This window comes from Protopterus annectens, chromosome 4.part1, assembly GCF_019279795.1.
Source record: "Protopterus annectens isolate FY-2018-M chromosome 4.part1, PAN1.0, whole genome shotgun sequence".
In the NCBI taxonomy this organism is placed as follows: Eukaryota; Metazoa; Chordata; order Ceratodontiformes; family Protopteridae; genus Protopterus; species Protopterus annectens.
In genome coordinates this window covers 371049432-371065069 of record NC_056734.1, presented here as the reverse complement: position 1 = coordinate 371065069, position 15638 = coordinate 371049432, and the positions used below count along the sequence as shown (strand labels likewise).

General features: G+C 39.6%; 1 protein-coding gene across 1 annotated transcript in view; it reads right to left on the bottom strand.

Annotated features, from left to right (window-relative positions):
• ABCF3 (ATP binding cassette subfamily F member 3) overlaps positions 1–15638 on the bottom strand; it is a 1867236-nt gene that overhangs the window by 203714 nt on the left and 1647884 nt on the right. The window contains exon 19 of the mRNA XM_044070185.1: positions 1193–1325. Coding sequence (XP_043926120.1) covers positions 1193–1325 — 133 coding nt within the window. The remainder of the gene's footprint in view (positions 1–1192; positions 1326–15638) is intronic.

Genomic DNA, 15638 nt, shown 5'->3' with positions numbered 1-15638 from the left:
CAGGTGTACAGGTCATCAAATGCTATTTGCCAGAATGGTTGAATACAGTACTTGGCCTGTGCAGAAAGAAAAATTCTGTAACATCAAATACAAGGTCAATGTAACTGAGTAATAATGCCAACACTTTCATTTATACTGAAAATTTCAGCAATGAGGATGAGTGGATGTGAGTGTCCATGGGTTAGGGATAGAGTAAAGGCTAGGAAAGAGAAAAGATTCATCTAAATACCTAAACTTACCAAAATGTGTTTGTGTGTCTTGTTTAACGGTACTATTAGAAAAAGGGTGTTTAGTAGCCTAAAGTGTACATTTGGGGTTAAGGTTAATGTTAGCAGACATAAGTAAGCTTACCAAATCTATTCCTGCCTCTAATCCCAACTCTATACGTTAGGGTTACCAAGCACCCTTTCCTTAACAGTACACTATGCAGTGTGTGTCTGCAAATTAGTGATAGTTTTTTTTAAACTTGCTATTTCTGTTACTGATTGCGAAAGTATACTGTTTGGTTTCCTTTTGTGATCAGTGTCAGTTTGGTTAATGTGCATTTTTGATAAAATGTGTTAACGTGCTTGCAGTGATGTAATGAGCTTTGTTGCATGTTCAACAATTAGCAATACATTCGCATACAAATTTATTTATACATGCATGCAGACACACAGGTACGTGTGTGTGTGAATTTATGGCATTAAATCAACTACCCATCTCATCAAACAAGAAGCATTAAACTACAACCTATTGAACAGACGAGGAGTAAATCAGCAGGAACAGTTCTTCCCTCCCACATCATGACAGCTCCAGGTACTGGGAATGCCTTCCTTTTGCATTTAGAGACAAACTGGTAAGAAATAGTGGGTAACTGGCAGACTGCTTTGGGGCCTGTAATTAGTATGTCAAAGTATGAGACATTCCTAGAAAAACAATAGTTTGCAGTCAGTCTCTGGTCCTATAATTTTATTAATCTGTACCACGAGTGGCTTTATGAATGAAAAGGCAAATGCAGAGTATAAAACTAGGCCTCACAACAAACAAGTATGAGGGAAAAGTGTGAGTAGATACATTCTCCATCTCTTACTTATACAGAACTCATCTTAAGCAATCATGATCCAAAAAAAAAATCTGTTAAAAATGCAATCAATTTTAACTCCATTCAGTAAAATTAGAATTCAAAATACAGTGCACAGATATCCCTTACCAAGGCATTGTCATCTGTGCAAAGGCCACTCTGCTTTTCTGTCCTCCTGACAAGCTAGCAACAGGTCGTACAGCCAGCTCTCCAGATACTCCATAGCGCCCCAGCTGGTGACGGTACTCCTCTTCTGGCTTTCCTGGAGAAAAAAAATAATTTGGTTAAGACGACTAGTACTAGCTTCAAAGGAACTGTCCCAGAAAGATTAAAGAAACAAATTACACCTGCCATCTACTAACAGGAATTGTTAAAAAAATATATTTTACTGGACTATTTGGAAAAAAGTTACAAAAGTATAATTCAAAATACCCATGAAATAAACAAAAATTTAACAGACCACTGTATTATAAGTGTACAAACACATCAAAGATTTGTTGGCCATTTTACACATCCACATAAAGCTCGTCTTTCTCACTGTTAATCTTGTAAGCATATAACCCCTTTATGAAAGTTGTTAATGTATGTATGCATCTCTACATAAATGTGCTATAAATAGAATTAAATACTAAAATAATTTAACAACATTGATTAAAACGTACTCAAAACTTACAAGAGCTTCCAAAGTTAGAAAAAATATTTGGCCAGAATCAGTTTACTGCAGATTTTGTTGTGCTATGGAATTATTGCTCAGAACTACTACTTGACAAGCAATAAGGAAATACGCTATCAGCCAACTTGTGAGAGAATTTTTTTTGCAATGGATATTTTTAATTTCTTTATTATTTGTTATTAACTGGACAAGTGATCTGGTCCGAAGACCATACTCAGTCACAACCCATATCTAAAGGCAAACCACATTTACAACAACATATAGATGCGTTCACTATGACAAACATGAGGTCTGACTTCCCACACAAATACCCCCCATGCATTTTCACTAATACACATACACACATTGCACATTTAAGGAAAATCACATTTGGATTTGGAGGGGGGGGGTAAACTTATATAAAATCCACAATCAGACAAACCTCTGGCAAGACAAGAAACACCCTTTTAGTATAACAGCAGTCACTAATGCAAACACATTCCGGGAGCAGATGTTTCGGGGGAGATCTGTATTCAAACAGATGCAGATGTCCCCAAGCAGAATATGTAAAATGATGGAATAAAGGAGAAAAAAAAAAAAAAAAAAAAAAAAAAAAAAAATTATAGCACATGTATACACATAACAATAGTATGCAAAACTAGCAGAGAGCACCAAATGATAAACAGTGTCGTTTACCTTGCTGTGGTAAAACACTGTGCTAGACAAAGACCGAACTATTCTTGGTTTAACAAGGAGATATTTAAGGGACTGCTGATTAAAACGAGTTCAATGTGACACAGTAATGCAATCAAAAACAATGTAACACTGCATACACTTAGTATGTCTCACCATAAACCAATTAAGTCCTGTAACAAAAAAAGTATTTTTTTAAACAATATGTAGCTCTATGAGAGCCAGTGCTGAATAAAATACAATTAAAAAATAGTTTCATAGTTTCTCACTAAGCTTAAGGCCAAGGAAACCATCAAAAGCTGGGCCAAATAACCCAAAACTGGTGAGAGATTAATAACATCCCCCCCAGTAAGTATACTTTCCCACATATCCTAGTTGTAAAATTGAGATCAGCCATCAAACCTCGTTTTAAAGACTGCTAGGGAAAGTACAGTTGTGTACACTTACCATAAATGTAGATGTTCGAGTGTATTCACTGTTGCAGTCATTACATTTGGGTAATCTGCTGGCAGGTTGCCCTCAGTCAGCCTGAATAACAAAGTCTTGGGTCCTGCGTCGGTTGCTGTCTCCTCTTCTATGACGTCAGGGGTATAAAACATGCAGCCGATGCCATTTTATTCAGTTTTTCTTGTCCCAGATGTCAGGTGCCCCCCCCCCCAAACGGGGAGCAAAAAAAAAAATAAAAATAAAATATTTATATATATATATATATATATATATATATATATATATATATATATATATAAACAGCATGCACTTTTAGCAACATAAACTTTACCTTCATCTAAAAGCAAATACACCACAAAGGCTGTAGAATATAGTGAAGGAAAGAGAAGTTATAGAAAAGGGGGACGGCGGGTTCATAACCTGGACTGCAACAGTGAATACACTCTAACATCTACATTTATGTTAAGTGTACACAACTGTACTATGTTCTTCGTGTTTCACTGCTGCAGTCATTACATTTGGGTAGAATCCCAAAGCTATGGATGGGAGGATGGAACTAAATAGCATTAGGAGCGGCTATAAGGCCCTGCAGAACTGCAGTGGCAAAGCCTGCCGTGGATTTTGAGAAGAGAGGCAAATGATAATGCTTTGTGAAGGTATGAACAGAGCTCCAAGTAGCAGCTTCTAGAATGTCTTTGGTTGGAACTCCTCTGAGAAAGGCTGCTGAGGTAGAGGCAGCCCTGGTGGAACGTGACCTGTTTCCCTTGGGGACAGGTTTACCATGTTGCAAGTAGCAGAAACGAATGCAGTGGCTTATCCACTTAGAAATAGTCTGTTTTGATATAGCCTTCCCCTCTGATCCTGAAGCAAATGCCACCAGTAGTTGCTCAGACTTTCTTAGAGATTTGGTCCTGTTTAAGTAGAATCTTAGTTGCCTGTGTACGTCCAATGAATGCAGAATCCGCTCCCCCCTGTTCTGCGAATTTGGGTAAAATGTTGGCAGGTGAATAGTTTGGTTAAGAGCCACACTGGATACCACCTTAGGCATAAAGGAAGGATTGGTCCTGAGGGACACCCTGAATGGGTGAAATGTAATAAAAGGCTCCACACAGCCATGAGAGCCTGTAGTTCTGAAACCCTTCTTGCTGAAGTGATTGCCAAAAGGAAAGCTGTTTTCCAAGATAAAAATTTTACATCTGCAGTAGTTGCTGGTTCAAAAGGAGGCAGGGTGAGTTTTTCCAGCACAAAATTGAGGTCCCATGCAGGAGTTGGTGATGATCTGGGAGGCCTTTAATTTTTGGCCTCTCTAAGATACTGTTTTACCAGAGGATGAGAGAAGATGGGAGGCTCCGTGTTGTAATGAGCCGAGATGGCAGAAGCATGAATTTTTATTGAAGAAAAAGATGGGCCCTTGTCAAGCATCTCAGTCAAGTATTGTAAAATCTGAGGGATATTTGGTTTTGCTGTGTCTGTTCCTTGTGTTTGGTTCCAAGCATAGAATCACTTCCATGTATCAGCATAAGATTTTCTAGTACTAGGCCTTCTGGCTTCCAAAATGACATCCATCACAGATTTACTGAGAGGTGTTGTTTGAATAATTAAATGATCAGCCATGCTGCAAGGTTCAGAGTTTGGAGCTGTGTGTGCAGAATTTGATTGTTCTGCTGAGACAGTCGATGAGGTATTTGAGGCAAGTACCAAGAAGGGAGATGAGACATATTCCTTAGAATTGGGTACCAGTGCTGGCGAGGCCAGTCCGGAGCAATTAGAATCATTTTTGGTTTTTCCTGTCTGACCTTTAGTAAGACCTTGGAAAGAAGAGGCAGAGGGGGAAAGGCACAGACTGATAGGTTTTTCCAACTGAAGGATAGGGCATCCACTTTCCATGCTTGTCTGTGATATGTCCCTGTGCAGAATTTGTCCAGTTGATAATTTTGGGGAGAGGCAAATAGATCTATGTCTGGGCTCCCCCATTTCTGTGTTACCATGTTGAAGATTTGTGGATCCAGTTTCCACTCATGCGGGTCCATAAGATTTCTGCTTAGGTCGTCTGCCAGAGTATTTTGTTTTCCTGGCAGGAACTGAGCTTGAAGATGTACTTGGTAAGTCAAGGCTGTGTTCCACAATGCCATGGCTAGTCTGCAAAGGGGGTAGGAATGTGTACCTCCCCCTGCTTGTTTATGTACCACATAACCGTGGTGTTGTCTGTCTTTATCAGTACTTGTCCTAGATGAAGCAAGTCCTTGAAGGCTGTCAGAGCATTCTGAACAGCTAGCATCTCTTTCTGGTTGATATGCAGATACATTTGTTTTGGGCTCCATTTGCCCTGAATGCATCTCCCTGCCAGGTGCCCCCCCCCCCCCCCCAAGCATAGTCTGATGCATCTGTAGTTAGGGTTTGGGTGGCAGGGGGTAGAGTGAATGACAATCCCTTGTTTTGGTGACATGTCTCTGCCCACCAAAGAAACTCCTGTTGTAGGCAGGGGATGAGAGGGATCATTGTTTCCAGACTGTGACAATGTTGACGCCATAAACTTTTTAGGTACCATTGACAGTCTTGCATATGGAATTAGTAGAATGCAGGATGCCATGAACCCCAAAGCCTGCAGAATTTGTCTTGCAGATAACTGGGTTTTTGTTGCCATCTGTTTGAAGTAAATAGTCAGTTGCCTTTGTTTGTCTGGCGTAAGGTAAGCCATCTGGGAAGTTGTATTCAAGCTTGCACCCAGGAATGTAATTATTCCAGAGGGTACCAGCTGTGATTTCTTTTAGTTTATTGTGTACCCTAGGCATGTTAGAAGCCTTTTTACAAATGCCAGATATTGAAAAAGAATGTCCTTGTTCTCTGCTTGAATAAGACAGTTGTCCAAGGTAAGGATAAATCTGTATACTTCTTTGTCTGCAAAATGCAATTACTGGTGCCAGGAACCCTTGGTGCAGTAGACAAGCCAAATGGCAGTGCAGAGAATTGGTAATGCAAAAAACCTGCCTTGAAGCGGAGGTATCTTCTGCACGATTCCCTTACTGGGATACGCAGGTATGCCTCAAGTCTAGAATCACTAACCAAGCGTTCTTGCCCAGCATAGGCAGTATCTGTTGTAAAGTCAGCATTTTGAATTTTGGAATGTCCAGGAACGTGTTCAAAATAGATAAGTCCAGTATTGGACGCCAGGCATCGTCTTTTCTGGGTACCAGGAACAGTCTTGAATAAAAACCTTGTCCTTTTTCCTGTTCTGGTACTGGCTGAATAGCCCCCATATCCATGAGGGACGTGAGCCTCTGCCCATTGATTTTGTGGCAGATCTGGCCAACCGTTTGGAATTGGCAAAGTATGGAAATGAAATCTGTACCCTTGGGATACTATGTTTAATACCCACTTGTCCTGGGTAATTAACTGCCAATTTTGAGCATGAAGTGCTAATTTCCCCCCCAAGGGGGCTGCCAAAAGACAAGTGCTTGGTGAAGGTAGAGGGAAGTCATTGAGACGGTTTACTGTAGGGTTGTGCTTTGTTTCCTCCAGATTTGGAGGTGGAGGCACCCCATTGCTTTTACCCGTAACAACCCTGAGATTGGTATCTAGAGCCTTTTGAATGCCTGGATTTGCCTTGAGAGGCTCTGTTGGACACAGGAAAGGACCGATTTTTAGTAGGCCAGTGCCTACTGAACCTGAGTGGCTGCACTTGTAAGAAATCTTTTACAGTTTGCATAGATTTAGCTTTGTCTTGCATTTTCTTTAAAACCTCTTCTGCCTTATTACCAAACAGAGTATCATGCTCTAAAGGGGCATCCAACAATTTAGCTTTAACATGATCAGGCAGATTTTGCTCCTTGAGCCAGGCATGCCTTCTAATTACAGATCCAGTAATTGCGGCCCTGCAAGAGGCCTCCAAGGAATCAAAACCACATTGCAAAGTATGCTTTCCAACCTGTTCTGCTGCATGCAATAATTCCTGTAATTCTTTATTTTCCACACAATCAGAAATCAACATCATTTTCTGTTTCAATAAGCCCATGACATGTTGCTGATATTTAAGCATATGAAACTGGCAGTTTTAGGCCCTAATTGCCAAGGTTGCAGATGTATAAACCTTCTTTCCCTATCTATCCAGAGCCCTGGAATCTCTATCAGAGGGGGTAGGATTTTTGGCTGTAGAGGCCTTTACATCTTTGGGACCCTGTGAGATCTGAGGATCAGCAGCAGGATTTTTGAATAGAAATTTGTGGGAGTCAGGAACCCTGTAATATCTGTCTGGCTTACTAGGAGCCGGAGGTAGGGAGAATAAGGAGCCATGCTTGATTCTGAAAACACATCATAAACAATGTCTAATGCAGGAGGTATAGCCAAAGGCCTATGCTGAGGAAGGAGAAGGAAATCCCTAAGCCTCTTTTTTGATTCAGAGAAATCCTGACTCTCCCAATGAAAATGGTCCCTTAAAGTATGCAAGGTTTCACCAAAAGAATAATCCTCAGGAGTAGATGCAGATGGGATGGATTCTTCTGCATCTGAATCCTCATAGGGTGGAATAGAAAATTCCTGATCAGAAGAAATGGAACAGGAACAACAGCACCCAAATGTAGAAAGTAGAAAAACAACAAGGCAGGATTCACCAAACGCGATTTATTCTTAAGAAAATACAAAAACTCTGACGTCTCGGCCTTCGCCTTCCAGGAGTATGACACAAATGAAAACCACCAGGTCTTATATACAAGTTAAACCAATTGTACAATTAATTAAACAATCAATATATTAAGAATCAATTAATTAGACAACATTCTCCAATTAAAGTCTTCATTAAGACCATTTGGATATAAAGTTTTAAACTTTAAAATATAAACAGTTTCCTTATATAATAGTAACTGTTTAATTCTAAACATATCTGCATCATTATTAGATACTTGCTCTAAAATTGAAGCTTTAAGCAACCTTTCATCACTATTGTGTTTTTCAAAAAAATGCTGGGCAACAGGGCTCTCATTCTTAACATTAACTATGTCCCTGACATGCTCCAATAGTCTTACTTTGAAAGGTCTTTTTGTCTCCCCAATATAAAACTTTTGACAGGGACATGATAATGCATAAATTACACCTTCTGTTTTACAGTTAAAACAACCATGAACATTAAAAGGAATGCCATTTATATGATTAAAACTACAAATAACAAAGCTGCATGCCTTGCATTTCCCACACTGATAAGTTCCTTTTAATCTAACTTGTTCCACCATGCCATCTATAGGCACACTAAATCTACTTCGCACCAATAAATCTTTAATACTCCTACCTTTTCTATATGAAAATTTTAAATTTACATTTAACCATGATTTAACCTCATTAAGAGAACTAAAATATTTCCAAAACAATGAAACATTTTTAACAAATTCAGAGGTATAACAACCATAAGTAGTGACAAAATATATGTCTTCACCAGGAATTTGTTTTTTCCCCTTTTTTTTGGGAATATTAACTTCAGATCTCCTTTTTTGTATCAAATTTTCTCCACTATATTTATTAATATGTTCCCATAATTTATTCAGACATTCCTCCATACAGGATATACTATATCCTCTCACAAGAAATGAATTATAAACTAATTCTAGTTCATTTCTAAATATTTCTTCATCATTACAAAGTCTAAAGCATCTTAACATTTCACCATACGGTAAAGAATGTTTGGTATGAGGAACATGTCCACTAGTACCATGTACATAAGTAGTTGGACCTTCAAACTTTCTGTTAACCGAGGTTATTAATTTATAGCCACTGGAGATGTCCAAAATAACATCCAAAAAAGGTATTCGTAGACCCATAGTTAACCCATCAAAATCTAAACCAAATCTGTTGTGTTTCAAATCTGAAATAAATTCTGCAGCCATTGATTGATCCCCCTCTACCAAAAAAATCAGGTCATCTACAAATCTATAATATTTAATAACATAGTCTTGAAAAAACTTATGTCTATAAATATACTCATATTCAAAAAGTCCCATGGCCAAATTTGCATACATGGGGGCAAATGGAGCCCCCATGGCTGTACCCTGTTTCTGGCGGTACATGGTATTATTAAACTCAAAATAGTTATTTGTTAACGAAAAATATATTAACTCTATAACAAATTCAGAAACAGGTGACTGGCCCAAAAACCGTCTCAAAGCCTCTAACCCAAAGTCATGGCTTATATTGGTGTATAAGCTTTTAACATCTACAGACAACCAATATAGATTTTGATTCCATTTTATACCCTTGATTTTATTCAGAAAATCAAAAACATCCAATAAAAAAGAAGGTAATTTCTTCACATAAGGAATTAAATAATTATGTAAAAAAATGCCTATATTTTTTAGAAAATAATTATGACCAGAAACTATAGGGCGGCCCAAAAGTTTGTCAAGGCCTTTATGAATCTTAGGCAGACAATAAAAGTAAGCCTTCCTACAACCTTCCGTTTGGAATTTGTTTTTCACATCTTTCATCTCAAAATAACCCAACCTATAACCCTTATGTATCAATTCACTATATTGTGATATAGCCTCATAATATTTATGTATCTCACATTTTTCATAAATATTCTTGTCCTTAAGATGTTGCATACATATATTTAAATAATCCATACTATTTAAGACAACCAGTTTGTTGCCTTTGTCAGCAGGTTTAAAAACAACATTATTTCTCTTGCTAAGGTTCATTAATATTTTCCAATCCTTTTTCGACATATTATATTCAATATTACTGTGGTTAGACATAAATTCATAATATCCCATTTCCAGGGAATGATTAACCATTTTAGTAAAATTAGCAATATCATGGTTAGAAATCAGGGGAAAAAAATCACTTTTTGAAGGAACCTTTTCAGTGTTAAGCTTAATATAAGCGTTAATAAATTCATCAGACAAACAAGAATAAAAGCTATTATTGGAGCTAGAATCATCAGAATTAGAGTCTACACATTGCTCATTAGTATTAGAACTAAAGAAATACTTCAGATACAATTTGCGACTAAATTTATATACATCCATTTGCATGTCATATAACCTAGAAATCACAGTTGGAATAAACTTTAAGCCTAAATTCAGTACTGAAAGTTCATCATTACTGAGTTCAAAATTAGATAAATTTACAACATAACAGTTCAATGAGTTGAACAACTCACTACCATCTTCCTCGCTTGTAGCCTCCCCGTTTCGTCGATTCTGAGGGAATATAGTCCTGATACTCTCGCTGGCGTTTGTGCCGCGAGTTATCTCTCTGTTGTTGCGGACCTTCTGTACGAAAATTGTGTCTCAAATGCTCAGGATTCTCCGCTGCTGGCAAGTGTGGAAAGTCAGTGTCCAATCCATCATCTTCGTAAGATGTATAGCCATTTTCTGAAGCAGAAGCCGAGGAGTTCAAGGAGCGTACTCTGTCGGCTTCCGGTTGAAACCTCACTTGTTTACGCCCCTTATTACGATTGGTTCTTGACACAAACGCCTTGTTTAACTCATAGTCACGCAAATCCCTTATTAATTTGCTTTTTTTACGGTCAATGAGTGTTAGTTCGTAATCTTTTAATTTATCATTCCTTTGTTTCAAAAAGTCATCCAAAAAGGACGAGGATACACCTTTAGAAATATCATTACAAGTTTTCTTAATGTCAGCGCACAACTCTTTCTGCTTTAAACTGTCTCTTTCTACCAAAATGTGTAGCCATTGTGTAGTGCAATTATGCACTGCAGCCACCCATCTTTTATGAAACAGTACCTCTGATTCTTTAGAGAGATCAAAGGGCGTAGTAGGATCTTTAAAAGCCCTTAGTCCCCTTGGTGTAGTTTCAGTATCAATATAGCGTTGTAAGCCACATATGTTGAAAAAGGTGGCAGTTTCTTTTATCATTTTTTTCTCTAAGTTGTCAAAAAGAGACTTATGTTCTGCATTATCTGGTACACAGTTCTTTCTGCCGACACTGCAAAAAGGATTAGGGAAGCGTTTTTTACGTTCATCTTCCCATTTATCCCACAATATGTGTCCTTTGTCAACACCAGTTCTGGTAGTTAGCTGCCTCTCACCTCTGTCCAAAGCATTGCTGACAAAGCTATCCAAAGAAAGTTGTGATCCATCCATGGTGTCTCATAACACCCGTGGAAACTGAGCCAGTGAATCCGTAGTCATGAAGCAACAGGAACAACAGCACCCAAATGTAGAAAGTAGAAAAACAACAAGGCAGGATTCACCAAACGCGATTTATTCTTAAGAAAATACAAAAACTCTGACGTCTCGGCCTTCGCCTTCCAGGAGTATGACACAAATGAAAACCACCAGGTCTTATATACAAGTTAAACCAATTGTACAATTAATTAAACAATCAATTAAACGACCTGACGTCATGGAAGAGGAGATAGCAACTGACGCAAGACCCAGGACTTTGTTATTCAGGCCGACTGAGGGCAACCTGCCAGCAGATTACCCAAATGTAATGACTGCAAAAGTGAAATACGAAGAAAGTACAGTTGTGTACACTTACCATAAATGTAGATGTTAGAGTGTATTCACTGTTGCAGTCATTACATTTGGGTAATCTGCTGGCAGGTTGCCCTCAGTCGGCCGAAATTCCAAAGTCTTGGGTCCTGCGTCAGTTGCTGTCTTCTCTTCCATGACATCAGGTCGCCAGGGGTATAAAACATGCAACCAATGTCATTTTCTTTAGTTTTTCTTGCCCCCGATGTCAGACTCACACACATGCATCAATGTAAACTTCACCTTCATCTATAAGCAAATACACCACATAGGTTGCAGAAGATAGAGAAGGAAAGATAAACAGCAGAATGACTGGGGGATGGCGGGAGGGTAACCTGGACTGCAACAGTGAATACACTCGAACATCTACATTTATGGTAAGTGTACACAACTGTACTATGTTCTTCGTGTTTCACTGTTGCAGTCATTACATTTGGGTAGAATCCCAAAGCTGTGGTTGGGAGGTTGGAGCTAAACAGCATTAGGTGAGGCTATAAAGCACTGCAGTGGCAAAGCCTGCCCTGGACTCAGAGTAGAGAGGCAAATGGTAATGCTTTGTAAAGGTGTGAACAGAACTTCAAGTAGCAGCCTCTAGAATGTCCTTGGTTGGTACTCCTCTGAGAAAGGCTGCTGAAGTAGCTGCAGCCCTGGTGGAGTGAGACCTAATACCCTTGGGCACAGGTTTGCCATGGTGTATGTAGCAGAAACGGATGCAATGGCTTATCCACTTTGAAATTGTCTGCTTTGAAATAGCCTTTCCTTCTGATCCTGCTGCATATGACACTAGTAATTGCTCAGTTTTTCTCAGAGCTTTAGACATTGGTAAAAAGCAAGAAAAAAGCTTCCCCAACGGGGTATTTAGTTTTAGTGAAGACTTCCATTCTGAAACTCAAACTCAAATATTTCAGCAGTCGGCCAACCGGCACTTGCGAAATGCTTCTGCTTTGGGCACTGCACAGCAAGAAAGACTAAAGAAAATGGCGTTGGCTGCATGTTTTATACCCCTGGCGACCTGACGTCATGGAAGAGATGACAGCAACTGACACAGGACCCAAGACTTTGGAATTCAGGCCGACTGAGGGCAACCTGCCAGCAGATTACCCAAATGTAATGACTGCAACAATGAAACACGAATAACATCATCTCCTCTGATATGTAAAGGCAGCCTAAATCGGGGGATGACTCTGCATTAGGTACCTATTGTGTCTGCTGGTATTATTAATATGGCAGTGTTTATGTCTCCAGAAAAAGTGTTTGCCACCTGATAAATTTAGGTGGAGGAGTTAAGCATGCTGGCTCACTGACAGCACAAAAGGCTGAACAGAGATCACATCTTGAAAGTCTATACAAAACTGAGTAGATAGATACTGACTGTGTCTAGTCTATCGGAGTAGCGAAGGGTACCAAGATCTGACATCTTTTTGGTGAGGAAAATACTCTGCTTTCACAAGTTGGTTTAGGTGCTCAGTAAGGAATGTGTAATATGTATGTGCAGGCATTATATTCAAAGAGGAGTTTAATCAGGGAAGGATTAGGTGTGAAGGACAACTGTGTAGAAACTTACCATGACAGTACATGTAGTCTACTCACTGCTGCAGCACTGACTTTGTGCACAAGAGGTAGTGCTGCAACAGTGAATTATGAAAAAGATCTAAAATTACCTTGGACTTTGAAGAAATGCTATGAAGGATAAACTGTGCTTGGATGAAGGATTTTCTAATTATGGCAGGTGTGGTCGTCAAAGGAGAGCTCATTATCAACAAGTCACCTACATCTGTAAGGACTGGATCACATTTAAATAGAATGTTATCTATATTATACGTGGTGGTGATGGCAGATTTACCAAAGACAACTATACTGCATTTACACTCCATGCATTTTGTCTGGTGCAGCTTTTGCTGCAGTATTTTAATATCAGAATGACATTTGGAAACCCCATCCCCAAAGTCTGCAATCATCAGTAGACTTGGACATCCACAGTCCCTTGCTATCATCTTTCACATGAGAGAAGTGTATGCCAAAGAACAGAAGCCCAGGAGATATCTCTAATGACTTTTTTCTTACAGAGTAAGTATCTTCAACCTTAACATTATGGGTATAATCACCCGACCAGTTAGCTACTCAGCAAACTACTTATGGAGTAATGTTACATTGGGAACGTTTGTCAATAATCTCAGCAAGATCCAAGCAGGCAGAGCAGAATGTATGGCCTTTAACCATGGCCACACAGTAACCCTTTAAAATAACTCCGACAGTTTGACCAAACAAGATCATGTTATTATGAAGCCAAAATGGTACATATCTAGGGATACAAGTCACTTGTACCATTTAATAATTCAGCTATAGCACATTCCATAGCTTTGCAATTATTATTGAGACTTGCAGGCTTGTAATTCTCAGGGTAGGTAGAGGGGCCATCGTTATGCAAGGGCAGTGCAACTGTTTTTCTCTACAAGTTAGGGATGCAACCAGCAGAAAAACTCAGGGTGAAAAACTTGAGTGGTTTTGCTAGGTTGCACTTAGTGCTTGTCAGTAGACCAAGAATATTGTCAGGACCCATGGAACTAACACTTAATCCTGTAATGTGCTAAAAGGACATGATCGGGAGTGACTTTGGAAGGGGAAGTGTTGGTACAAAAGGAAAGGAGGGTGTAGTGAATTTGGAATTCAATTTATTCATAAGATTATGACAATAGTTAATAGACAATATCCTTGTAGTCAGAGAAGGAAGTACCAATAGAGATATGTTGAGCATAAAATTGTTAGTTACTTCTAAGCTTCCTAATATAGCTGAAGAAGGCTGAACTGGATGCAAACTTAAGTTCATAATTGACACTGTATTTCCTTATAGTAAGCTTGGGGTGCCTCCTTTTACATCATCTCTTCCAAGGAACCTCTTCGGTGGGATGCTCCAGGGAGGTGTTGGAAGAAAACTGTTATTCCCCATGTTTCTTGTCAAATAATTCTATAATTTGCAATTCAGTGGTAATCAGAAGCATTTCCAGTTTTTTTCAAAGTTGGATTATGCACACTAGATTTATAAAATAAGAAGTTATGTACTCACCATAACGTTCCATCTGAGTAGGTGACTTCATTTGTCTGCAACCTTTGGGTCTTGGATCTGACTTCGGATCCGAGCCGGCAACTTATTTTACAGCTTATGGATCCGAGCTCCTAGCTCCTCCCCTTACCCATAATCCCCTGCCAACCCTGACTGACCTCAGATCAAGTTTGCCCTTATACCAAAATTCAGACCAAAAGTGTCCCGAAAGGGACCAAGAAAGGACATTCAAGAATTAACTTCTGAAGGCCAGGGGAAGGAGGGGGGGGGGTGGTTGCAGACAAATGAAGTCACCTACTCAGATGGAACGTTATGGTGAGTACATAACTTAATCTGAAGTAGGGACTTCATTTGTCAGCAACCTTTGGGACAGAGTCCCCAGCTACCTGAATCTCGGGCGGCCATCATGGAAGGATGTTCCGGAGCACTGCGGAGCTAAAGGATGCTCTCCCTCTGGAAATAACGTCCAGCTTATAATGGTTGATAAAGGTATGAGATGAGGCCCAAGTGGCTGCGGAGCAAATATCATCCAAAGATACTCTAGATCTAAAGGCAGCAGAAGTAGATAAGGAGCGAGTAGAATGCGCCCGTACTCCCTGAGGTGCGGGCCTCCCCGAAGTTTCATAGGCCAGAAGAATACACTGTGAAATCCATCGTGATAAGGTGACCTTAGAAATAGCTTTACCCAAACTGAACTTGGCAAAGGAAATGAACAACTGATCGGATTGTCTGTGACCAGCAGTCCTATGAATGTAGAAGCGCAGTTGTCTGTGCAGGTCTAAGGAATGCAGCTTGTATTCTCCTTTATTCTGGTACTTAGGAAAGAAAACTGGCAGGTTAATGGACTGATTGATATTGGTTTCTGAGGTCACCTTAGGAAGAAAGGAGGGATTGGTCCTGAGGTACACTCTATCCTGATGAAAAATCAAGTAGGGAGGTTTCGCACAAAGGGCCTAAAGTTCGGAAACTCTTTTCGCTGAAGCGATGACAACAAGGAACGCCGTTTTCCAGGAAAGGTATTTAAGTTCGGCCGAGGCAGCTGGTTCAAAGGGAGGGGCAGTCAAGGTTTGAAGTACTAGTGATAGATCCCAAGGGGGTACAGCTTCCTTGACAGGAGGCCTGAGCAGGAAAGTACCCTTGAGGAAGGATTTACATAATTTCGCAGTCATCAAGGGACCTGTCTCGTGTCCCACATGGTAATGAGAAATGGCTGCCAATTGAACCTTGACCGTAGAACA